This window comes from Ranitomeya variabilis, chromosome 2, assembly GCF_051348905.1.
Source record: "Ranitomeya variabilis isolate aRanVar5 chromosome 2, aRanVar5.hap1, whole genome shotgun sequence".
NCBI classification, from domain to species: Eukaryota; Metazoa; Chordata; class Amphibia; order Anura; family Dendrobatidae; genus Ranitomeya; species Ranitomeya variabilis.
Window position 1 is genome coordinate 581,364,936 of NC_135233.1, and position 26,610 is coordinate 581,391,545.

General features: G+C 41.9%; 1 protein-coding gene across 1 annotated transcript in view; it reads left to right on the top strand.

Annotated features, from left to right (window-relative positions):
- MAF (MAF bZIP transcription factor) overlaps positions 1–26,610 on the top strand; it is a 62,064-nt gene that overhangs the window by 14,512 nt on the left and 20,942 nt on the right. Inside the window, exon 2 of the mRNA XM_077288362.1 lies at positions 8,799–8,859. Coding sequence (XP_077144477.1) covers positions 8,799–8,832 — 34 coding nt within the window. The 3' untranslated portion in view covers positions 8,833–8,859. The remainder of the gene's footprint in view (positions 1–8,798; positions 8,860–26,610) is intronic.

Genomic DNA, 26,610 nt, shown 5'->3' on the forward strand with positions numbered 1-26,610 from the left:
CATGTCGCAGTATCAAGCCGAGAATGAGATGATTTTAGATCTGCAGGATGCGGGAAAGGAGCATAAGGTGGAGAGTGAGACATCTCCATGCCAAGAACATGTTTGCTAGTAGATCCATAGAGCAGCTCCCTACTCTTGCTGCCCCCAGAAGACCTTCATCAAAGACCTCTTAGTACCCTGCTCTTCACCAACGAGCGAGGCAAGAACCCCAAAGTGACTAGTTAGAGTGTAGGCTTCTTTTTTTAGGGGGTGGGGAGGATTTGGAGAAGACTTCGGTTTGGCTAAATATCCTTAGTGACTATCTTTGATTGGTGGCAGCTTTTTGCTTCTTGGAACAGAGATAGTTTGCATATCTATTCCCCAGGAAAAATTGCCTGGCCTGTAAGGTTAAAGAGGTTGACCACTACTTTAACACCGATGTCAATGATCGGCCAGGCACCACCACCGATCAGCTGTTATTGGTGGAGACGGCAATCGGCTGGAAGTATTCCCATGCCGAGTTTCTCCGTTTACTTGTAGTGGCCAGGGTTTGGTACTGGACATCCGCCTCTTTTTCAAAGCAATAGGAGTCGGATAGTGGAGTACATTGTGGTGGCCGCTATCAGAAGATGACCAGCTCTGCAAGTACTTCCGGTGGGCGGCCACCGCCGCCGGCACTGATAACAGCTGATCGGCTAGGGTGCCGAGTGTCGGTCCCCGGCCGATCAGACATTGATGACCTAGCCTAAGGATAGTTCATCAATGTAAAAGTAGTGGACAACCTCTTTAAGTTCCCACAATGATTTTTTTTTTGCAGGGAAAAAAAAGCCACCTCTTACAGCTGTAGGATTTATCAAAGTACCATACCCACTGTGCATTTTTTCTTTAACTCTGACTTCTTGAAATCCACAACATGACAATTTCTCTTGCAGGTACGCTCAGTTTTCAGTGCAGGTATTCAGCATAGATTTACATTAGATAGGTTAGGTAACAAAACGCAACAGAGTTTTGTCAAAGCCATATACAAAGCAACTTTATATAAATCATGACATATCAAAAAGAAATAAAAATCGCAAGGTTAAAAATGGATGTTAAAAAAAACACACAAGTGACTGAATTTACCAGAAAGGTGCCGAAATCTGCAACATAAAAACCTCAGCAAATTCTCATCATGGGAACTTAGGCTTAGTCTCCCTATGGCAGCTGTTGGTGTCTGCAAGGTTCCGGCTTTTAGCCTAAACTTAAAAGAGATGTCCACTTTGCATTTTGTTGGAAGGGTTTCCTGACAATAAGTTGAGCATAGAATGTCTGGCTAGTGGGGAACCCAGTGAGGTTATATTCCCCTGCAGTGCCTCTAAAGGAGAAATGAAGGATTACACTGTTACGATTGATATCAGTGGACTGTCCATATTTGTTCTATCATCCAGAGTGACACTCCTCGCCACTAGTGTTGAGCGATACCTTCCGATATTCGAAAGTATCGGTATCGGATTGGATCGGCCGATACCGGCAAAATATCGAATCTCGCCGATACCGATACCCGATACCAATACAAGTCAATGGGACACAAATATCGGAAGGTATCCTGGATGGTTCCCAGGGTCTGAAGGAGAAGAATCTCTCCTTCAGGCCCTGGGATCCATATTCATGTAAAAAATAAAGAATTAAAATAAAAAATATGGATATACTCACCCCTCCGGCGGCCCCTGGACCTTAGCGATGTAACCGGCAGCCTCCGTTCCTAAGAATGCAGAGTGAAGGACCTTCGATGACGTCGCGGCTTGTGATTGGTCGCGTGACCGCTCATGTGACCGCTCACGCGACCAATCACAAGCCGCGACGTCATCGCAGGTCCTAAACTCACTGCATTCTTAGGAACGGAGGCTGCCGGTTACATCGCTAAGGTCCAGGGGCCGCCGGAGGGGTGAGTATATCCATATTTTTTATTTTAATTCTTTATTTTTTACATGAATATGGATCCCAGGGCCTGAAGGAGAGTCTCCTCTCCTCCAGACCCTGGGAACCATACACTGGGAACTTCCGATTCCGATTTCCGGTATCACAAAAATATCGGAACTCGGTATCGGAATTCCGATACAGCAAATATCGGCCGATACCCAATACTTGCGGTATCGGAATGCTCAACACTACTCGCCACTCCAATTAGGATGAAGGTCCTGAAAAGTGGTCTTTTAGCTGTTTTTACAGATAAACTCTTTCAGGTGGTATTGAAAGACTTGGTAAAATTTGCTCTGTGTCAGCAAGAAGGAGTTGCGTGACCTACTTCAGGATGCCTCTAGTCGAATTGTTGCCTATTGGTGAATGTTTTTTTTCTTCGGCTCAGTTTCAAGTCATGGTGACTTGATGAATGAACGCTCTGTGGGAAGATCAATCTTGTGCAACGCTAGATAGGTCCACCAGGGTCTTCCCACCGGTCTCTTGATTGTATCAAGCCATCGGGTTGCTGCTCTTCCTATTCGCCTAGTTCCTTCTATTCTCCTGATCATAATATCCTTCTCCAGTGATTACTCTTTTCATGGCTAGGTGATCCTTGATTTGAGTGACATGTCTGGCTTGATTTTTTTCAAAACTGATTTGTTTGTTCTTCTTGCCCTGATCCATGGTATTGATAGCATCCATCTCCAGCACCACATTTCGAAGGTGTTAATTCTTCTTCTGTCTTGTTCATAAGCTTTTGTTTTTCAACCCAACTTGGAAAATGTTCTTTCTTGTCTCAAAATGTTGGGTATAATGTTTTTATTTAGTCTCTGGAAACCTGGCATGTTTTTTTAGATCATAGGTTCTTCAAAGACTGATAGATAGCAACAAGTCACATCAATATTCAACCAGACACTGGATATTTCGTGGAAGTTGTTGGGTTCCCATTTCAAAATCTGAGAGTGAAGAAAGTTTATTATTTCCCAGTAGAATAGGTAGTCCAGACTAAATCTAGGCTAGTCTAGTCTGAACAGACCAGTGATAGTGATTTCTGACATTTAAGGTTGTCCTAGAAATATGTCATCACACTCATGAACCATGTCTATACTTACTTAGAAGGGGATGCCTGTGGACATTTCACTGACTTGTGACCAAGAACATAGAATATTTGAAGTTAATTTCTGACATTAAAGAACTTCCAGAAAAACTGGGATATGTCTTCATGTTTTTCATAGTTTCTTAATAATATCCCAGTCTCCAGTTGAGAGATCATAGGGGTCTGATGTATTGAACAGATGTGAATCCAGATGTATGGTGGCAGTGAAGGCAGCTGGCAAATCAGCTCCGCTAACAAGTGTTGACTGCAACGTATATACAGTGGAAATAATAAAAGCAGAAATGGATACAGTAACCAAGCTGTGATCTACAGGGACGGCAGAGCTTACTAGATCCAGCACAGCAGAGAAAAATGCATTTTATCGGTAATTAACACATTATGACTGTCCATCTAAAGGGTTAAATGACAGTCATCTGCAAAAATGGTTAGCGATGTTTTACACCTCTTTCCCCACCCTTCATTCAAGGGCCTTTTTTAATTTAGCTTTGTCAAAAAAAACTATCAGCTCAATGTGTAAAATTAGTACAGCTGTGCCAATTTGTTACATTTGTTGTCGTTTTAGTTTTTTTTTTCATATGCGTAAATTACTTGGACGCTTCGTGATTGACATACGATGGGGCGTAACTTATTCCATCCCTTTGTTGATCATCTTACACTACTAATATCCCCCATATAATACAATAATCCCATATAACGGCAAATAATGTCTTAAGAAAAAGGATTAAAAACAGTCACCAAGTCCCAGAGTGCAGTGACATCCCACAGAAAAAGTGATGGTGCGGCAGAAGACCAGAAAGTCTTGTCTGTAGTTTTAGAGTTACTGCCTGACAATGATTTATTGCTATTTTTTTGCTGTTTTATGTTTATTATTATTATTTGATTTTATTATATCCGCTTTAAATATTTTGAACCCTGGATAAACAGAATGAATTTGATTCATTCAGAAATATACCGTACTATACTCTCATATTCACATGGGATAATCCTCCGTCCGCACATTTGGAAATGGCTCACACTTTCCTTCTCTTACCCCTCACACCTCTTTTTCTTTTCTCTCTTTCTCCTCTTTTTACATTTTCTGAGTGGATTTTAGGGATTAAAAGGAAAATAAACAGATTTGTTGACAGAGCCTAATACTTTCTATTTATTTCAAATATGAGTATTGGAATCCAGAACTATTAATATAAGATCGGGGACAGAACATGTCACATTCATTTATTTATTTATTTGGGATCTTATAAATCTATCGCTGCCAGACCTTCATTATTCAGATCTACTGAGACCACAGGTACAAAGATTTTATGTACGTTACATCATTTTTAATTGAATATTTAGATCACCCACACCATCTTTCGTTTCTCTTTCATCCCTCTGCCACCTCTTTTTTCTTTTTTTCTTTATATTTCTTTCTTCCTTTGTTTCTTTCACCACTCTTTCTTTCTTTTTCTTTATTTCTTCCTTTCTTTTTCTTTCACTCTTTCTTTCTTTCCATTTTCTTTCACATTCTTTCTTTCTTTCTTTTTCTTCCTTTCTTTTTTCCTTCTTTCTTTCCATCTTCCTCTTTCTTTCTTTCTTTCTTTCTTTCTTTCTTTCTTTCTTTCTTTCTTTCTTTCTTTCTTTCTTTCTTTCTTTCTTTCTTTCTTTCTTTCTTTCTCTCTCATCCTTCCTTCTATCTATCTATCTATCTATCTATCTATCTATCTATCTATCTATCTATTTAGAAAAAAAGGGGAACAGCACAATATTATACTTATCTTCAGGTGCAAGGCCCCCAAACAATCCATCCAATGATCGTCCACACTTCATAAAAATTCAAAAAAGAGGCAGCACTCCATTATTTCGGTGAAAAAAAGTGCAAAGGCTCATTCAGAGCCAAAACGTTGCCCAGACATATGGGTTGATTAAATCCTACACGTTTTTTCACCGAAATAATGGAGTGCTGCCTCTTTTTTTTAATTTTTATCTATCTATTTCTCTGTCTTTTATAAATATTTCTTTCTTTCTTTCCTTCCTTCCCTCTTTCCTTTTTCCTCTAATATTCTTTTGATTTCTCATCATTCACTTGCAGCACAAACATTAGGGCTCATTCAAATACAGTGATTTTACTCCTACGAATAAAAATGTATCAGTGTTTTGTATCAGATTTTCTTCAGTCTTTGAGCAGTGTCAGTTTTCATTCATTATTTTCTTGTACACAAGAAAAAAATGAAATTTTCTCAAGTTTCTCCTGTCAAACAGTCAGGGAAAAATGGACAGCACACGATTGTCATCCTAGAGCTGCACAGACCCATAGACGTACAATTGCGAGTGTTATCTGTAAGACGGATCATAATTGGACATGTCTGTGTTTGGGTGAGGACCATTCAGTCTGCAAAAAAGATGGACATTGACTACAATAGGTGCAAGTTCTATCCATGAAAATATCGGATACAACTCATATGTGAAAAACTAACCTTAATGACCCCTTAAGCATATATTTGTTTCACAACTATATAAGATGCCTTTACATCCACAGAGCAGATATGGTTCAGTGTAGGAGAAAACACTTTAACTGCACTATGGTCACTGAGAAATAAAATGTTGTTTTGTAGAGTTTCTGTCGGAGCTTTGGCATTTATATTGGGAGATCATTTTGGTATATGTGCCCAATCAACTTTTAAGGGTAATTGAATTTTTTTGAAAAATTTTGACATGTCCTAGAAACTTTTCAAAAGTTTTGGTTAGTGGTAGCTCTGGTGTTGAAACCCCCACTGATTACAGAAACAAAGGACCAGAAACAATCAGCCAAAATACTGAAGACAGGGTTAAGATATAGTCTAGGGCTCCACCTCCAGTCTGGGAGGAGAGCTACATTTGACTGAGACATTCTCCTTCTTGACTGAGACCTTCTTTTCCTACACTGAGCCCTTCTCCTCCTTGGCATAGCCCTTCTCCTCCTTGATTGAGCCCTTTTCCTCCTTGACTGAGCCATTCTCCTCCTTGACTGAACCCTTCTTCGCCTTGACTGAGCCCTTCTCCTCCTTGACTGAGCCCTTCTTCTTCTTGATTGAGGCCTTCTTCTCTTTGATTTAGCTCTTCTCTTCCTTGACAGAACCCTTCTCCTTCTTGACTGAGCCCTTCTCCTTTTTGACTGAGCCCTTCTTTTCCTTGATTGAACACTTCTTCTCCTTGACTGACCCCTTCTCCTCCTCCATTTACTCTCGTCAATGACTGTAGATTGACCACTTGTTGCAATCTGTCAAGACGGGTTGATCGCAATCCCAATGCAACGCATTGTTCTCGGCAGCACATGTCCTCCTTACCCAAGACGACAAGCTTCCAAGATCAATGGTCTTAAAAATCATTTCACCTGATGAATCAGGTGAATCGTTCATCGAGAGATCAGTGACCTTCTTATACACCTCCATTTTTAAGAAACAAATCCTCACAATAACCAGCTAGTGTAAAGTCACCTTTTAATGATCAATGGGGAGTCTCAGCACTCAGAACCCCACCGATAAAAAACTTCTGACACGTCAAGAGTTTTCTAAAAGTAAAGTTTAAACACAATGTGAACAGAGCTTTACCAAGGGGATAAAAAGTCAAGAAAAAGGCAGAGAAAACAGAAATCCCAGTCTTTGTAGGAGGAAGAGTGGCAAAACTGGTAAAAATTTGCTTTTGGAATAATGGTGTAAGTGAGGAGTAGAAATGAGGCAACCGGAGCTGGGAGGTCCTATGAAATTGCAGACACTTTTATAGTATGTGAAGTCTCATATAAGACTCGTAGAGTAGCTTGGTCCTAGGGTCTTGGTTGATTGACCTTAAAATACCGTCCTGTAGTTGGATGACTTGGGGGAGTCATTGGGCAACTTTGAAGTCTACTTTGTTTGCAGTCACTTATTGTAAAATGTTGATATCACCCTAATACTGTCGAGAATATGAAAGTATAGATGAATTAAACAGATTTCTGTACGGTTTTCGGGGATTGAAGGTCTAGTAAAGTGAGAGACTAATTTCAGCTCCTCGTCAACATAACGGTAACAGGAGCAAACTAGGAATTTTTTTGGACTCTATTCAGGTGTGAAAATTGAATAGCGTCTCTTTTTTTTCCCTCCCTCATGAAACTGAATGCATTAATAACAGGATGGATTCATCCCTGGCATGAAAGTAGAGGTCATATTGAGGAAAATGACACCGAATGTCTAAAAATGTCATCTACTTTAAGAGATCCTGGGCACCAGGCCAAGAGTAGCATTTAAGGCAGCCCTGAACGTATGCTCCAAAAATAACAGCCGCTAGGATCTGGAGAGAGAAAATCTTGAAGTGACACCTTAAGGTAGAGCTAGATATCATTTGCAGCCTATCGTTTCTCCATAAACATATTCATATGGCTTTAGTTTAATCAACCGGAGGTGTTGTGGTCTTAATCAAAATGCAGCATAGGATGGCGTACTCCCAACATGCGGGGCTTGTTCAACACTAATTATCAGACTGATGTAAAACCCAACCATGAAAGATGAAGTGTCTGTAGCATCTTTCTGATGAAGAATGACCTGTCGAATATTTATTATGTAGGTCCATACGAGATCATGGCTCCGCCAAGTATATGTTACCATGAGCCTCAATCGTTACATAAGAGGAATATTGTACTGTAGATGGTTACGGTACTGTAGCTGTATGGTGCACATGTCCACAACCCCAGCATCAAAGCAGATGTATTTGTACAATTCTCATAATCTAGCTATCCATATTTCCACCCTTTTATCTATCTTTTTCTTTTTCTTTCTTTTTTTAATATCCTTTTCTCTCCCTTCCTTCTATCTATCTATCTATCTATCTATCTATCTATCTATCTATCTACCTTTTTTTCCATCTTTCTTTCTTTCTATTTTCTTTTTCTATTTCTTTTTCTCTTTCTTTTATTTTATGTCTTTCATTTTCTTTCCATCTTCCTTTCTTTTCTCTCTTTTTCTCATCCTTCATTTCTTCCATCCTTCCTTTCTTGCTCTATCTGTCTATCTCTCTATCCACCATTTTATCCATCTTTCTTTCTTTCTTTCTTTCTTTCTTTCTTTCTTTCTTTCTTTCTTTCTTTCTTTCTTTCTTTCTTTCTTTCTTTCTTTCTTTCTTTCTTTCTTTCTTCCTTCCTTTCTTTCTTTCTTTCTTTCTTTCTTTTTCTCTTTCTTTCTTCCTTTCTTTCTCGCTCTTTCTTTCTTTCATTCTTTATCTTTCTTCCTCTCTCTCTTCCTTCTTTCCTTTCTTTTTTCATTCCTGTTGTTCAAACTTATATCTATCTATAAATGTATGGGGATGTCCCAAAAGTCTCTCGACAGCAGATGTAGCGATAAGCTGTCATTATTTATTTTTTTGTCTTGATATTACTATTATTGCACATTAAAATAATTCTTGATATAAATTATTATTATTATTATTATTATCATTATTATTACCACCTGTGTCTAGAAGCAATGTATATATGACCATGTTGCATTGTTTCTCCCTTCTTGCCTCCATATATAATATTGCTCTCACACATGATACATGACGCATTAGATAAGATATTGTGCCGCCGCTGTCCCTCATGCAGTCCTGTGTAACAGCAGTTAGGGCAGGCAGTGAAGCGGTTAACGTAGATTTATTCCGTGCCTGGTGCGTGGTATAAATGTTTTATAATACAAGACAAGATACAATCAGTGTATTTAGTTGCTGTAAGTGTGAGATCTCTCTGTATTAAGTCGTGAATATTCATGAACTCTTGTTTCTTTTGATATATCCGCTCGCCCAGGTACACTCGGGAATCCTCCACATCGGTGATGTGAAAATCGTTCATGCCTGAAGTTCAAAAGGTACGTGTTCACTTTATATTCCGAGCCTGGAAAGAGAAACAAATAAGAAGGGCGGCCGGCACACGTCTCTCAACAAATGGCTATCTAGTGCACTAAAGTGTTGTGCCGAGAGCAGGCGAGAGCGCACCGCAGACGGGTGTCACCGCAGACGCCAATGTCACGGGAGCAAAATGTGCCCCAGTGTCTGCGATACACAGCGTGGGCTTTTATGTCTAGATTTTGCGTTACATTTATTACTGGATTTTGGGAGTTAAAAGGATAAAAAGAGACTTATCGGCAGATGATGATCACTTATGGTATATTTTTTTCAAATTTCGGGCAAGGAAATCCAGATGCATCACACACAAGCTCCGGACAGACGACGGAACATTGATTTCTTTTTTTTTTTGTAAATTAATTACTAATCTTCTTCCATCGAGGCCTCCATTATGCCATGTCTGCCACATGTCTATAGGTGGAAAAAAATCAGAGGTCTATAGGCGGAAAAAAAATCAGAGGCCTATACTGTTTACATGGTGATAGATAGATAAATAGATGATAGATAGATAGATAGATAGATAGATAGATAGATAGATAGATAGATAGATAGATAGATAGATAGGTAATAGATAGATAATAGATAGATGATAGATAGATAAATAATAAATAGATGATAGAAAGATAATAGATAGATGATAGATAGATAGATAGATAGATAGATAGATAGATAGATAGATAGTAGATAAATAATAGATAGATAGATAGATAGATAGGTAGATAGATAATAGATAGATGGATGGATAGATAGATAGATAATAGATGGATGGATAGATAGATAATGGATAGAAAATAGATAGATAGATAGATAGATAGATAGATAGATAGATAATAGAAAGATAGATAGATAATAGATAGATGGATGGATAGATAGATAGATAGATAATAGATAGATAGATAGATAGATAGATAGATAGATAGATAGATAGATGATAGATAGATAATAGATAGATATTAGATAGATAATAGACAGATAATAGATAGTAGATAGATGATAGATAGATAGATGATAGATAGATAATAGATAGATATTAGATAGATAATAGACAGATAATAGATAGTAGATAGATGATAGATAGATAGATAGATAGATAGATAGATAGATAGATAGATAGATAGATAATAGATAGATAGATATTAGATAGATAATAGACAGATAATAGATAGATAGATAGATAGATAGATAGATAGATAGATAGATAGATAGATAATAGATAGATAGATAATAGATAGATAGATGATAGATAGATAGATAGATAGATAGATAGATAATAGATAGATAGATAATAGATAGATAGATAGATAGATAGATAGATAGATAGATAGATGATAGATAGATAATAGATAGATATTAGATAGATAATAGACAGATAATAGATAGTAGATAGATGATAGATAGATAGATGATAGATAGATAATAGATAGATATTAGATAGATAATAGACAGATAATAGATAGTAGATAGATGATAGATAGATAGATAGATAGATAGATAGATAGATAGATAGATAGATAATAGATAGATAGATATTAGATAGATAATAGACAGATAATAGATAGATAGATAGATAGATAGATAGATAGATAGATAGATAGATAGATAGATAGATAGATAGATAATAGATAGATAGATAATAGATAGATAGATGATAGATAGATAGATAGATAGATAGATAGATAGATAGATAATAGATAGATAGATAATAGATAGATAGATGAATAGAAAATAAAGCAGTATGAGTCCAATGTAGCGGTTGGCCTGCTCATTGTATCTAGATCAGTTATCCTCATCTGCATTATTACAGGTTCAGCCCCATAAGCAGACACTGTACGGTCCAGGACGCTGCGGTGCGGGTCAGCGGGGTTTTTTCAGATTGATTGCTAAAAATTGATTGTTAATTGGTTCCTCTTTCTGAATGGCCTTGTGGCTTTGCAGGTTCAGCCACAGAACTCCGTGGTCATTAACAAACCACATCAATTAACAATCAGTTTAAAAAAAAACCCTGCGCCATCATGGCCGCGTCTCAGTCATCTGATGGCCCCGACGTAAATCATAACTGAAATGAATGTGCTTTTGTCGGTCTCTGAATGCTCTTTTATACAGGGGTTGATATTTCCCCTTTCTTTATCATAGTGCCCCCCTTGTGATATCTTAGTATTAGTATGCATCCTGAATGGTTGTTCTCCATGGTCCATTGTGTCTGATTTTCCTGGCATGTAATGGAAGTCTTTTAGTCTTACTCGTCTCCATTTATAGTCTGCAGTGGAGGCACAGTATTTTAGTTCTGCTGCTCCCCTAAGTATGACATTTTTAGTTTTTTATATAAATGCACCATACGGTTCCAGAGATGTGGACTAATTTATTTAGTGCAAATGTTATAGTATTTGCAAAGGGCGTGGCTCACAGGATAATTATGTAAAGCAGCCTAAAGACACGCCCCAGAGGATCCTGTGACCCACGCCCACTTAGTAAAGACCCCCTTAGTAATTATGATTACATAACAAAAACTCACTGACAGATTCCTTTAAAACAGCTGCCCCAAATTTTACCCTTGATTTTCCATATATGCAGCTGGAGAAGAGCAGAATATGTTATGTTGTTTCCTTTTTTGGCATCGTAGTTATTTAATTAGTGAATATTAATTAATTTAACTGAAGTTGTAAAAGAACCAACAAATGACACTACTCACTCCAAAAACCTATGTGGCCAAGGTTTTTACCATAGCGTGAACCTCGCTTATGACAGATATATACAGCGGGTGAAATAAGTATTGAACATGTCACTCACCAATTTTGTAAGAAAATATATTTCTAAACATTTATTTCACCCGCTGTATATACACTCGTGAATTTGCTTGAGACAGGTTCACAATATGAAGATAGACACAGATCATAGTAGATCATAGAGAAATCGATATAAAAAGGCAAAAATCACAGCACCAGATATGTATATATATATATATACTGTATATTTATATATATATATATATATATATATATATACAGTGGGGCAAAAAAGTATTTAGTCAGTCAGCAATAGTGCAAGTTCCACCACTTAAAAAGATGAGAGGCGTCTGTAATTTACATCATAGGTAGACCTCAACTATGGGAGACAAACTGAGAAACAAAAATCCAGAAAATCACATTGTCTGTTTTTTTATCATTTTATTTGCATATTATGGTGGAAAATAAGTATTTGGTCAGAAACAAACAATAAAGATTTCTGGCTCTCACAGACCTGTAACTTCTTCTTTAAGAGTCTCCTCTTTCCTCCACTCATTACCTGTAGTAATGGCACCTGTTTAAGCTTGTTATCAGTATAAAAAGACACCTGTGCAGCATTTTTGGTGGCTGATAGTCAGACACTGATATAAAATGCAAGAAAACCTTGCAGTTTGTTAACTCATCAGTAGTGTTGATCGAGCAGTGAAATGCTTGTGTTCTCGGTACTGGAATCGAGCACGTTGGACTCTTGGACGTGCTCAACTCGAGTAGCGAGCCTAATGGAAGTGAGTGGCAAACTAGAGCATTTTTCCAAAGGAAGGAAACCTTCTCTATGCTCTCAGATAATTCACTTATGGGCATCCGAGCAGTTGAGCACCATGCGATACTCGGCACAGCTCGCTACCCAATTAAGCCCCCGATGCTCGACCGAATTTCAAGCAGTGCCGAGCATGCTCGCCCATCACTAGTCATCATCAGTTGTATTACTAGGGACATGGCCCCGTAAGCAGGTAATGCAAGGATAAAGAATAAGCCTAGCAATCAAGAAGGGTCATGAAGGCTTATAGGATGCATCCAGAAATCAGGCAAGACCATGAAGTTAGTAATCCATAAAGCGAAGACTTAGTATATAAGGATACCTCGCACTCTTGATAATAAGTAAATGTACCTATGCTGTTAGCTAGTCTTCCTGATTCCCCCATAAACACGCACTCTCGGATCTGCTAGGGAGGATGATTTATATCAACCATTATCACAGTGGCTTATCGCTACATCTGCCGTCGAGAGAGAGATGGGACACTGAGCAAATTAAGCCATGAAGACTGATCTACTGTGGCTTCTGTATACCCCGATCTCTTTGACTTATAGGCCTCTCACTTTATACTTACATAGGGTGAGGCCTGTCAATCATGGGGAATGGGGCAGGGAGAAGACACCAAAAGTCGGCTTTGGACTAACTACAGGATTTCCAAAGTTTGTTTTCTCTAAAACTCTAGTAAGCAGGCGTATACACAAAGGCTTAAGGGATACTTTTAATTAGTGATGGGGCCATAGAGGGTTAAAGGGTGCTTTTGATTAATCTGGCCACAGAGGGTTAAGAAACACGTCCAGCAAATAAAGCTGGCACCAAAGGGTTAAGGGAAAGTTTCAGTATATAAAGCTGGCTACAAAAGGTTAAGGGGCACTTGGGAAGTAAACACTGCCACAAAGGGTTAATTGACATTTCTAAAAATTAAACTTACTCATGGAGAGTTAAGTGACACTTCTCGTAAGTAAGGCTGGCCACAATGGGTTAAAGGACACTTCTAGTAAGACTGGCCACTGTTGGGTGCCCAGGTTCTCCCGCTGCACAGGGTAGAGCATTGCCTGCATCAGCTGTATCCCATTCAGCTTCGGCCGCTGCTGAGCATAGACATCTGTCCCAGCATCTTGCTCAGGCTCGTGCTGTTCGTCTTGTTACTGCTGGCTCTTCAGCCAAGTCTATGGTAACCAGTAGTGATGAGCGAGTGTACTCATTGCTCGAGTTTTCCTGAGCACGCTGGGTGGTCTCCAAGTATTTGTGACTGCTCGGAGATTTAGTTTTTGTTGACACAGCTGCATGATTTACGGCTACTAGCCAGCCTGAGTACATGTGGGGGTTGCCTGGTTGCTAGGGAATCCCCACATGTATTCAAGCTGTCTAGCAGCCGTACATCATGCAGTTATGACAACAAAAACTAAATTTCCGAGCAGTCACAAATACTCGGAGACCACCCAGCGTGCTCAGGAAAACTCGAGCAATGAGTACTCTCGCTCATCACTAGTAACCAGCGTTGGGCAGCGATGAACAGACGCTCTGGAGGCTAAGTCCAGAAATCACCCTACTGAGCATGCTCGCGATGTGGCGGTGTCTCATTGGTGGTCGGTCCTCAGCTGCTCTGGCGATGTGGCAGCTCTGGGTTGGTCCACAAGCAAGGTCCTGTCCGACTGGACATGAGCTGAACATATAAAAGGGTCTCAGAGACGCACACGGATGCACTAGTATCAATCTCATTATGTGTGTATGGGACATATCACCAGTGTGGTCTTTATCAGCTTGTATTCAGGGTCGGCGGAAAGCTGTTAGAATTCCGGTTCTCCGGAGATTGTCTGTGTGAATTCAGGGCTGACGTCTAGCCATTAGAATTTCAGCACCTCCGGAGAGGAGTTGGTTGAGTGCTTTAGCTGACTTTGTGTCCACTGTTTGCTTTTTACTCTGTGAGCAGGCTTCGTTGCCCTCTGAGGTTAACAGGGGTTGTATCTAGCGTCATACCTATTCCGTTTCTGTGTGCGAGTGACACAGCTCTGTTGCAGAGCATCTGTTCCATTTTTGTGTGCGAGTGACACAGCTCTATAGCAGAGCATCTGTTCCATTTCTGTATGCGAGTGACACAGCTCTATAGCAGAGCATCTGTTCCATTTCTGTATGCGAGTGACACAGCTCTGTTGCAGAGCATCTGTTCCATTTCTGTGTGCAAGTGACACAGCTCTGTTGCAGAGCATCTATTCCGTTACTGTGTACGAGTGACACAGCTTCATGTGCTGTTCACTGAGTGGCATTTAACAGGCAATCGCTCGCTGTGTGTTCCATCATTGTTCACACTAGCTGCTGTTTTACATCTCTGCACGGTGGACCCTGGGTTGCGATTGCACTTTACTATTAAATTTAGTCCAATCCGCCAACCCTAACAGCCACAATGGGTTAATGGACACTTCTAGTAAGACTGACTGCAAAGAGTTAAGGGATAGTGATGTTGCTCGGGTTTTCCAGAGCACGCTCAGGTGGTCTCCGAGTATTTGTAACTGCTCGGAGATTTCGTTTTCCTTGCCTCAGCTGCATGATTTACAGCTGATAGACAGCTTGAATACATGTGGGGATTCCCTAGCAACCAGGCAACCCCAACATGTACTCAGGCTGGCTAGCAGCTGTAAATCATGCAGCTGCGTCAACAAAAACTAAATCTCCGAGCAGTTACAAATACTCAGAGACCACCTGAGCGTGCTCTGGAAAACCCGAGCAACGAGTATACTCGCTCATCACTATTAAGGGACACTTCAATAAGTAAGGCAGCCCCAAAAAGGTTAATGGACACTGTAAGTGAGTAAGGCTGACCTCAAAGAGTTAAGGGACAGTCTTACTAAAAGCATACATTAAACCTTTAATGTCAGCCTTACTTACAAGAGGTATCCCTTAACTCTTTGTGGCCAGTCTGACTTACTAAAAGGGTCCATTAACCCTTTTTGGTCAGCCATACTTATGGAAGTGTCCCTTAGCCCTTTGTCGTCATTCCTAATAGAAGTATCACTTCTAGTAAGTAAAGGCTGGTCACAAAAAGGTTAAGTAAGACTGACCTTAACGGGGTAATGGACAGTCATGAGTAAAAGGGCACTTCTCGTAAGACAGACTACAAATGGTTAAGAGAGACTTCTGGTAAGGAATCTTTCCAGTCACAGCTTTCTGTGTAGAATTTCTACATCAGATGTCATCAGTGGATGAAGGTGAGGGGAAGGAGATAAACCTCTGTTCAGAAGACTAGAATCTAGAGGGAAGTGGAAGCTCCAGAAATGGTGGCTTTGTTTCCTGAAATCATCTGATGCGTTGATACTGGAGAGCGCTGAGACTTACTGTACTAGGGAATTATTAATGACCATCATCCATATGTGCCGGGATAATAAATGCGGGTGACAAGTAAAGGCAAAACATGCAATGAAACAGTATCACATCTTACATAGTATAATTGTACTTGTGAGAACGCCAGCTTGGATTAAGGCATCTCTGAACGTTACTCCATCCACTTCTGAAATATCACGTAAAGATATCTGACGACAAATGGAGGCTACATCTTTGACTCCATGCTCTCTGATCTTCTTGTCCAAGCTGTTATATGAATGTGAAGGGGTCGTGTCTTCAGACAACAAGAATCCATATTTGGTCAACAGGCTCCTCATGGGCGTTGCCCATTTCTACTAATGTGTTGTCATTGGTCAGCAGTGATTTGTAACCTAATATGATCTGACCCGTTAGTCTACATTTTCTTTGTCCCAGGTGTTTAGATAGTATCTAATAAAGCATTTAAGTCATTTTGAAAATCACGTTTTTCGTGTGTAATGAGTAGGCAGTAGATTTAGGAGCTGAGTAAACGCCTCTGTTATAATCTGAAGTCTATAATCTTCGGCTCATCACCGGAGTGGCGTTTGCGTTCCTGTTGTCGGATACAGACTATCGATCTGGCTTCTCTGATGAGACGACTGTGGGCAATGATGGTGCCTGTGCAGAATCTCACAGGAATGGCAGGACATGAGCGAAGAGTGACCTGTCAGTCAAATATCGGAGTGGGTGGAGGAAGAGGGAGGAGCTAATGAAAAGACAGATTAAAAGTGTTACAAACTCGCCAGTAAGTCCATCAGAACAAGCTCACTGACTGATTCTCAGTTAACTCATTTTGCAGCCAACATTCAGCACTGCAACACAGAGGATATCGAAGGCAAACAGTGCAAAATTGTTAATGAAATGCAGTTGCAAAATTGATTTATAGATAACTTGTAGTTTTTATTAGTATTATTTTCCCATCATGAAGAACATATGATTTTTGAATATTTTTTTTCATGAAATTTTCTTAAAAGCAATGTGACCCCCCAAAAACACACAGAAATCCTGCCATTTATATTTTGTAGTCACAGTGATTACTGTGAGGAATATATAGCATCATATTTTAATAATTTGAAATGTTGTAGAATCGGCGATGCTAAACATGTTCATGTTTCATGCGAACTTTTTTTAAATATATATATATATATATACAGGTCCTTCTCAAAAAATTAGCATATAGTGTTACATTTCATTATTTACCATAATGTAATGATTACAATTAAACTTTCATATACTATAGATTCATTATCCACCAACTGAAATTTGTCAGGTCTTTTATTGTTTTAATACTGATGATTTTGGCATACAACTCCTGATAACCCAAAAAACCTGTCTCAATAAATTAGCATATTTCACCCGACCAATCAAATAAAAGTGTTTTTTAATACCAAACAAAAAAACCATCAAATAATAATGTTCAGTTATGCACTCAATACTTGGTCGGGAATCCTTTGGCAGAAATGACTGCTTCAATGCGGCGTGGCATGGAGGCAATCAGCCTGTGACACTGCTGAGATGTTATGGAGGCCCAGGATGCTTCAATAGCGGCCTTAAGCTCATCCAGAGTGTTGGGTCTTGCGTCTCTCAACTTTCTCTTCACAATATCCCACAGATTCTCTATGGGGTTCAGGTCAGGAGGAGGCCAATTGAGCACAGTAATACCATGGTCAGTAAACCATTTACCAGTGGTTTTGGCACTGTGAGCAGGTGCCAGGTCGTGCTGAAAAATGAAATCTTCATCTCCATAAAGCATTTCAGCCGATGGAAGCATGAAGTGCTCCAAAATCTCCTGATAGCTAGCTGCATTGACCCTGCCCTTGATGAAACACAGTGGACCAACACCAGCAGCTGACATGGCACCCCACACCATCACTGACTGTGGGTACTTGACACTGGACTTCAGGCATTTTGGCATTTCCTTCTCCCCAGTCTTCCTCCAGACTCTAGCACCTTGATTTCCGAATGACATGCAAAATTTGCTTTCATCAGAAAAAAGTACTTGGGACCACTTAGCAACAGTCCAGTGCTGCTTCTCTGTAGCCCAGGTCAGGCGCTTCTGCCGCTGTTTATGGTTCAAAAGTGGCTTTACCTGGGGAATGCGGCACCTGTAGCCCATTTCCTGCACACGCCTGTGCACGGTGGCTCTGGATGTTTCCACACCAGACTCAGTCCACTGCTTCCTCAGGTTCCGGTCACCTCTTCTCGTTGTACAGCGTTTTCTGCCACATTGTTTCCTTCCAACAGACTTACCATTGAGGTGCCTTGATACAGCACTCTGGGAACAGCCTATTTGTTGAGAAATTTCTTTCTGGGTCTTACCCTCTTGCTTGAGGGTGTCAATGATGGCCTTCTTGACATCTGTCAGGTCGCTAGTCTTACCCATGATGGGGGTTTTGAGTAATGAACCAGGCAGGGAGTTTTTAAAAGCCTCAGGTATCTTTTGCATGTGTTTAGAGTTAATTAGTTGACTCAGAAGATTAGGGTAATAGGTCATTTAGAGAACCTTTTCTTGATATGCTAATTTATTGAGACAGGTTTTTTGGGTTATCAGGAGTTGTATGCCAAAATCATCAGTATTAAAACAATAAAAGACCTGACAAATTTCAGTTGGTGGATAATGAATCTATAGTATATGAAAGTTTAATTGTAATCATTACATTATGGTAAATAATGAAATGTAACACTATATGCTAATTTTTTGAGAAGGACCTGTATATATATATATATATATATATATATATATATATATATATATATATATATATATATATATATATATATATATATATATTAGAATTTTGTCTTTTCCTACAAGGAGAAATGAGCTTGCGACCAGTGTACAATTAATCCCTGTTCCTTCTATGCTTAGGAGTCCAGTGGGCAGTCCTTAATGACTGACAGCTATCTCTATATACATGGATGGCTGTCAGTCACTAAATAGCACCGCCCACTGGACTACTATATCCCTGTTTTTGATCAGAGTGTCATCAGAGTACGGTCAGTGTGTCAGTTTTTACTATCAAGGGCTATGGTCCTACAAAAAATTTTTTGCTGAGTTTTCAGAGCAGAAACTGAGCAGAAACTCAAAGTTTGTTAGGCGTTTTGTAATTTGGAGGAGGATTTGGAGAGATTCCGCTCAGTCAGGTTCCTCTCCAAAAACTCCCTGAAAACACCAGAGTTTCTTGGATGAAAAAAAAAAAAACTGTTAGATGTTTTTCAAGCTCCTCATATCAAGGGATCTGTGAAAAATGGACAACACGTAGGAGGGATCCATAGACTTGATTTGATGGGATTGATCAAAGTCAAACATGTTTTCATGATTTTGTGCTGCCCACTTGGTCAGCAAAAATACACAGACATGTGAGCATAGTCACAGACAGGGCCGTATTTGCCACTAGGCACTCGAGGGCACGTGCCTAGGGCGGGGCGATGCGGGGGGCGGCACCTAAGCAGGGTTTTTTTTTGTTTTTGTTTTTTTTTAGTCCGGTCCGGCCGTGGTCACCTTAAGAGCCGCCGCAACAACAACAGCCCCCCCCCCCGGCGCCGCTGCTGCTGCTGCTGCCTACTTGCTGGCCCAGCCCCCCTTGAAGACATCATGCGGATGCGGCGGTATTGACTGTCATACTCACCTCACTGCTGCTCCAGCGGTGCCGGCCGGTCTGCTCTCAGCCATTGCACATGTGAGCGCCGCGGTCACATGGTACCGCCTCATTAAGGTGATGAATCACCTTAATGAGGCGGTACCACCTGACCGCGGCGCTCACACAGGACGAGGGACGGTGCTGCGCAGGGACACAGAGGTCGTGGAGGATTCCGTTTTTCTGCGCCGCGGTGTGAAGTGTGAGCAGGTGAGGTGAGTATGATATTGATAGCCAGGGAGGACGGGGGGAGCCGGGGACGGGGAGGATGAAGGAGGACCGTGTCGGACGGCCCGACGGGGAGCCGAGCCTCGGAGGCGGAGCCGTACAAGATGGGACTGAGCGTCGGGGAGCCGATGAGCCTCAGCCACGCATAAAGCCAGGCGGCCCAGGGGGGATGAGCCACGCATACGGCGGGGACGGTTGGGGGGGGGGGCGGCTGTGAGATGAGCCAGTGCAGTGCGGTGCCTGAGCCACCCACGCATGATACAGGGAGGGGGAGATGAGCCACGCACACGGAGGAGGGGGGAGGGGGGGGGATATGGGAGATGAGCCAGTGCCTGAGCCACCCAGCATATACAGGGAGGGGGAGATGAGCCACGCATGGGGGGGGGATATGGGAGATGAGCCACGCATGGGGGGGGGATATGGGAGATGAGCCAGTGCCTGAGCCGCCCAGCATATACAGGGAGGGGGAGATGAGCCACGCATGGGGGGGGGGGATATGGGAGATGAGCCAGTGCCTGAGCCGCCCAGCATATACAGGGAGGGGGAGATGAGCCACGCATGGGGGGGGGATATGGGAGATGAGCCAGTGCCTGAGCCGCCCAGCATATACAGGGAGGGGGTGATGAGCCACGCATGGGGGGGGGGGATATGGGAGATGAGCCAGTGCCTGAGCCACCCAGCATATACAGGGAGGGGGAGATGAGCCACGCATGGGGGGGGGGATATGGAAGATGAGCCAGTGCCTGAGCCACCCATGCATATGCAGGGAGGGGGAGATGAGCCACGCATACGGGGGGGGGCTGGGAGATGAGCCAGTGCCTGAGCCACCCATGCATATGCAGGGAGGGGGAGGGTGGGCCATTATACAGTATGCATGGAGCATCATATGTGGCCATTCTACAGTATGGAGCATCATGTGCGGTCATTATACAGTATGGAACATCATGTGTGGTCATTATACAGTATGGAGCATCATGTGCAGTCATACAGTATTAGGCATCATGTGTGGTCATTATACAGTATGGAGCATCATGTGCGGCCATTATACACTATTGAGCATCATGTGTGGCCATTATACAGTATGGAGCATCATGTGTGGCCATTATACAGTATGGAGCATCATGTGTGGCCATTATACAGTATGGAGCATCATGTGTAGCCATTATACAGTATGGAGCATCATGTGTAGCCATTATACAGTATGGAGCATCATGTGTGGCCATTATACAGTATGGAGCATCATGTGCGGTCATTATACAGTATGGAGCATCATGTGTGGCCATTATACAGTATGGGGCATCATGTGTGGCCATTATACAGTATGGGGCATCATGTGTGGCCATTATACAGTATGGAGCATCATGTGTGGCCATTATACAGTATGGAGCATCATGTGTGGCCATTATACAGTATGGAGCATCATGTGTGGCCATTATACAGTATGGAGCATCATGTGTGGCTATTATACACTATAGAGCATCATGTGTGGCCATTATACAGTATGGAGCATCATGTGTGGCCATTTTTTTTTCTGTTTATAATTATTGTATATAAAACAGTGTGATCAGCAGTGCTAAATGGCTGTGGTTGGGACGTGGATATGGGTGTGACTAGTTGTGAAATGGGTGTGGTCAGAGGCGTGGCCTAAAATTTGCCGCTACGCGCGCCGCACACTTTCTGCCTCCTTCCCTTCTTCAAAAGTTGGGGGGTATGGTACCGCATTTGCCAGATCATGACAAGTGCCGCAAATCCCATAGGGAACGAATGAGGCCGAACGCAGTGTTGCCGTAAGTGATCCGTTATGCGGCACATGCAGAAAAACTGCCGGATCTGCTGCAAAAGGCGACTTTCGCATCAGCGATTCTTGCTAAAATCACTGCCGATAGTGTCATACTCACCAAAGGGGGAGGCAGTGCTAAAAGTGCCTAGGGCAGCAGAAACTCTAAATACGGCCCTGGTCACAGAGCACCCTGTACGCGCTGTCAGGATTCATCGGCACCGGGAGTGGTTTGGCGCATGACCACAAGTATGTGATTTGCATAGCACCGACAATCCTTATAGTGAGCACACTGCACGCGGCCGGTACTCACAAGTCTGCAGTCACATGGACTTGAGCTCAATGCCTGGACAACCTCCTTAATAGAACTTTTAAGAGTCATAGCTGCATGTTGACAGTTTTAAGCTTTGATGCCATATTTGTAGCTGTTTTTCTGGCCAAATGAATGATTGTGCATGTCAAAAGTCAACATGCCCCATTCTTGCTTCCAGCAGACATGGACATTTTGAATGATTGGCTGAATGACCTGCATAAGCCACACATGACATTGTACTAGGAAAAATATTTAAATAGTGGTCGTTATTTAGCCTTGTACTCGCCCAAGTTTTGTATCGTCCCTTTGGGTAAATAATGGCAGGATTTTCTTTTTCCAGTGATTCCTTAGAAAGCTGCACATTGCACTGTATTCTCACTGCCAGTGAAACTGCCTGAAACTGATTTAGACCGGCTATGCCGGTCCTTGACTACACATTTATTAAAAGCACAAATTGAGACGAAACACTTACCAGGAAGATAAATCAGATTTATTCATACTGTTGATCAAATGAACACTTTCATCAGAACATTTATGCAAACTCATAGTTTAGATATATGGCGGATTGAGACAGAAGAGTTGAGGTGATCTGTCTCGGTGACAACCTGGAGCACGATGCTAGCGGAGTTGCAGAATTTGAGATAGAATCGCTGATCATAATGTAATTTCTGTGTTGCGCTGATCGGTGAGACGGCTTTCATGGCAATTAAGTTTTAAGGATTAGTGATGAGCGAGTATACTCATTGCTCGGGTTTTCCAGAGCACGCTCGGGTGGTCTCCGAGTATTTGTTAGTATTCGGGGATTTAGTTTTCATCGCGGCAGCTGAATGATTTACAGCTATTAGCCAGCTTGATTACATGTGGTGATTCCCTAGCAACCAGGCAACCCCCACATGTACTCAGCCTGGCTAATAGCTGTAAATCACTCAGTTGAGGCGATGAAAACTTAATCTCTGAACACTAACAAATACTTGGAGAACACCCGAGTGTGCTCGGGAAAACGCGAGCAATGAGTATATTCGCTCATCACTATTAAGGATTTATTACTGGAGGTCCCATAGATGCTGTAGTGCTTACTAATAGTAACGAGGATGAATTTTACATCTTTAGAATTAGTATTTGATCACTTTTTTGGTCTTTTTTGGTCTTTCTACACTTTCATGCACTACTGCACCCTCTTTTCCCATTCAGGAGGGACCCATTCTTTACTCCAATCTTTTAATTAATGAATAGGATATCCCATGACATGTAAAGGGTTGGAGGCCCCAGAGAGATCTCACATTGTGGCCTAGGCCCTCCTGTATGAACTTAATTTCTTGGTCTAAAATATTCTGTGTTAATTAAAGGGTAACCGAATTATTACACAATTATTCGACATGTCATAGCCTGTGTTCAATACCATTGATCCACAATGATTTGAATCCTGAGACCCCCAACAATTTCTTGAACCAAGAAAAATACGTTTTCAGCTCATTCTTGCTCATGAGCAAAGCAGTGTACGATCCAATTATCTTTCAATCGAATACCAACATCACTCTTCTTGAGGGATCGATGGGGGTCTCAGGGTTCAGACCCACATAGATCAATACTATAGGGACTACAACATTTCAAAAATTGTTTAAAAATGTAGTAACCTTTAAATTTAAGAGGGAGGTCTCATTCTTAGAACTCATGTTCATATGGTTTATTGGGGCATAGGACCTCATAGATGGGATAGTGCCTGTTGCAATTATTCCTCAAAGTGGGGAGCTACTAAAGAACCCCATGCACATTAGAGAGCTATCGCCTCTGACAATCTCATAGTCAAGAACTCTTGGCTCGGCCCAGTTTTCCCATGTTGTGTATAAAAAAGCCATTGCCTGCCTCCTCTGGCAGCAGCTTTTCTCAAGGAGAACCAAAGGATCGTCCATTGGAAATCCAACAGATCTAATCCTTCTTTCCTCTGACATTATCTTGCAGGGGAGAGTTTGTGGAGCCCCATACACATTTGGTTAGCACTGTTGCTTTGGAGGTCTGAGGCCCTGGGTTCAAATCCCACACGGAGTTTGTATGTTCTTGTGGGGACAAGTTTTACTTGGCTTTTGACAAGACAAAATTTCAATTCTAAACCCCAATAGGGACTGTAATGACAATGCCTGTAAAGTGCTGTAGTATTAGACAGCTATCTAAAGTGTATGGAGGCATTAAGTAAGAATGCCTGTAGCTCTAGTGGAGCCAGTATGTCCATGTATACATGGTCATCTATTTATGGGTATTTGTAGGAGAAATCTGGTGATAACAGGTAATAGCTACTAGAGTAGTAGCAGAAACCAGACCTGTGCTCATCAGCTGATGCTTGTTCCAGGAGCTGGATTTATGCCTTTCAGCGGATTGCTAGTGGTTCCAGGAATTGAATCTGTGCTAATCAGCTGATTTGCACAGATCCAGCTCCTGGAACTAGGATTCAGATCTGTGTTGATCAGCTGATTGTCAGTCATTCTAGAAACCAGATCTGTGCTGATCAGCTGATTCCCAGTGGTTTCAGGAGCCAGATCTGTGCTGATCAGCTGATTGTCAGTGGTTCCAGGAGCCAGATCTGTGCTGATCAGCTGATTCCCAGTGGTTTCAGGAGCCAGATCTGTGCTAATTAGCTGATTCCCAGTGGTTCCAGGAGCCAGATCTGTGCTGATCAGCTGATTGACAGCGGTTCTAGGAGCCGGATCTGTGTTGATCTGCTGATTGTCAGTGGTTCCAGGAGCCAGATCTGTGCTGGTCGGCTTATTGCCAGTGGTTTCAGGAGCCAGATCTGTGCTAATAAGCTGATTATCAGTGGTTCCAGGAGCCGGATCTGTGCTGATCAGCTGATTGTCAGTGGTTCCAGGAGCCAAATCTGTGCTAATCAGCTGATTATCAGTGGTTCCAGGAGCAAAATCTGTGCTAATCAGCTGATTATCAGTGGTTCCAGGAGCCAGATCTGTTCTGATCAGCTGATTATCAGTGGTTCCAGGAGCCAGATCTGTGCTAATCAGCTGATTATCAGTGGTTCCAGGAGCCAGGTCTGTGCTGATCAGCTGATTATCAGTGGTTTCAGGAGCCAGATCTGTGCTGATCAGCTGTTTACCAGTGATTTCAAGAGCTGGATCTGGTCACATCAGCTCATTTACAGCAGTTACAATAGTTGGATCTGTGCTGATTGCCATTGGTTTCAAGATCCCTTAATGCACCACCACTAATTTGCCCAATCCACCCCCATTTACCATTTCTTTCTACCCTGTTGATGGAGCGTCGCTATACGGCAGTTCTCATGAAATCACATCCACTTTCCTTGGACAGTTAAACTGCAGAATTTAGGTGCAAAAAAGTGGAAGAAATTACGCAGCATTTATGCTACATGTGAACACGGTCTAAATTGTTAAGCAAATGTGATGTCATGAAATTACCTCCGCTCTCTGTTCATTTAAAGACGCTGCTGAACTCTGGTGCATTTTCACTCTATAGGCTTCTTCTGAAAAAAATGTATAAAAAAAATGCTGTTGCATTTTTAAGCACAGAATGAAAGCTTTTCTGTGGTATTTATAAAGTGTTAGAAGCTCTTCTTCATATCTGCCCCAAAATCGCACCAAATAAGGGGGAAAACACATAAAAGAAAAGCAGCAAACACGCAGTTAGGCGCCACTATTCTACCACTGCACGGGATAGATCCCAAGCCTTGTCTGCATCTGCGATCTCCCATCCAGCTTTGACCGCTGCTGAGCATAGACGTCGGACCCAGCATCTTGCTCGGGCTCGTTCTATTCGTCTGGTTACTGCTGGTTCTTCAGCCAAGCCTATGGTAACCAGCGGTAGGCAGCAATGAGCGAACACTCTGGAGACTAAGTCCAGAAATCACCCTACTGAGCATGCTCGTGATGTAGCGATGTCTCATTGGTTGTCGGTCGTCAGCTGCTCTGGTGATGTGCAGCTCCGGATTGGTCCACGGGCAAGGTCCTGTTTGACTGGACTTGAGCTGTACGTATAAAAGGTTCTCAGAGGTGCACGCCGGGGTGCTAGTATCAACCTTTTTCCATGTGTGAATGAACTTTGCAGCTGTGTGGTTTGTGACAGCATGTGCTCAAGGTCGGCTGTATAGGCACTAGAATTTCGGCACCTCCGGAGAGGAGTTCATTTGAGTGGATTTAGGGCTGGCGTAAGGCCCTAGAATTCCAGCACCTCCAGGGAGGAGTTGTTTGAGTGCAGTTGCTGACTGTTTGACCACTGTTTGCTACCTGCTTCGTTAGTGAGCTTCGATCCTCTGTGAAGTTAACAGGGATCGTGTCTAGCGTCATATCTATCCTTACTGTGTGCGAGTGACACAGCTCTATTGCAGAGCATCTGCTCCGTTACTGTATGCGAGCGACACAGCTCAGTTGCAGAGCATCTGCTCTGTTACTGTGTGCGAGTGACACAGCTCTATTGCAGATCATCAGCTTCGGTACTGTGTGCGAGTGACAATACTGTGTGTGCTGTTCACTGAGTGACGTCTAACTCAGTGTGTGCAAGCAATCGCTCACTGCGTTCTCCGCCATTGTTCACATTAGCTGAAGTTTTACATCTCTGCACGGTGGACCCCGGGTTGCAATTGCACTTCCTCATTAAATTTATTTAGTGTAATCCACCAACCCTAACACACAATAATTGGACAAGATTGTTATTGGGTTGTCTGGTGCAGACACCTGCACAAAAAATGCAAAAAGAATGCAGCATGAAAGCTGTGTGTGAACACGGCCTCAGCATTACAGGTTTTTACATTTTTATGGGTTTAATAGAGAAATATCAGTTACACCATTTTCATGTAATTTACCGGTCCCATAAATAATGTGATCGCTGTATTGTGCGGGTCGTTACTATT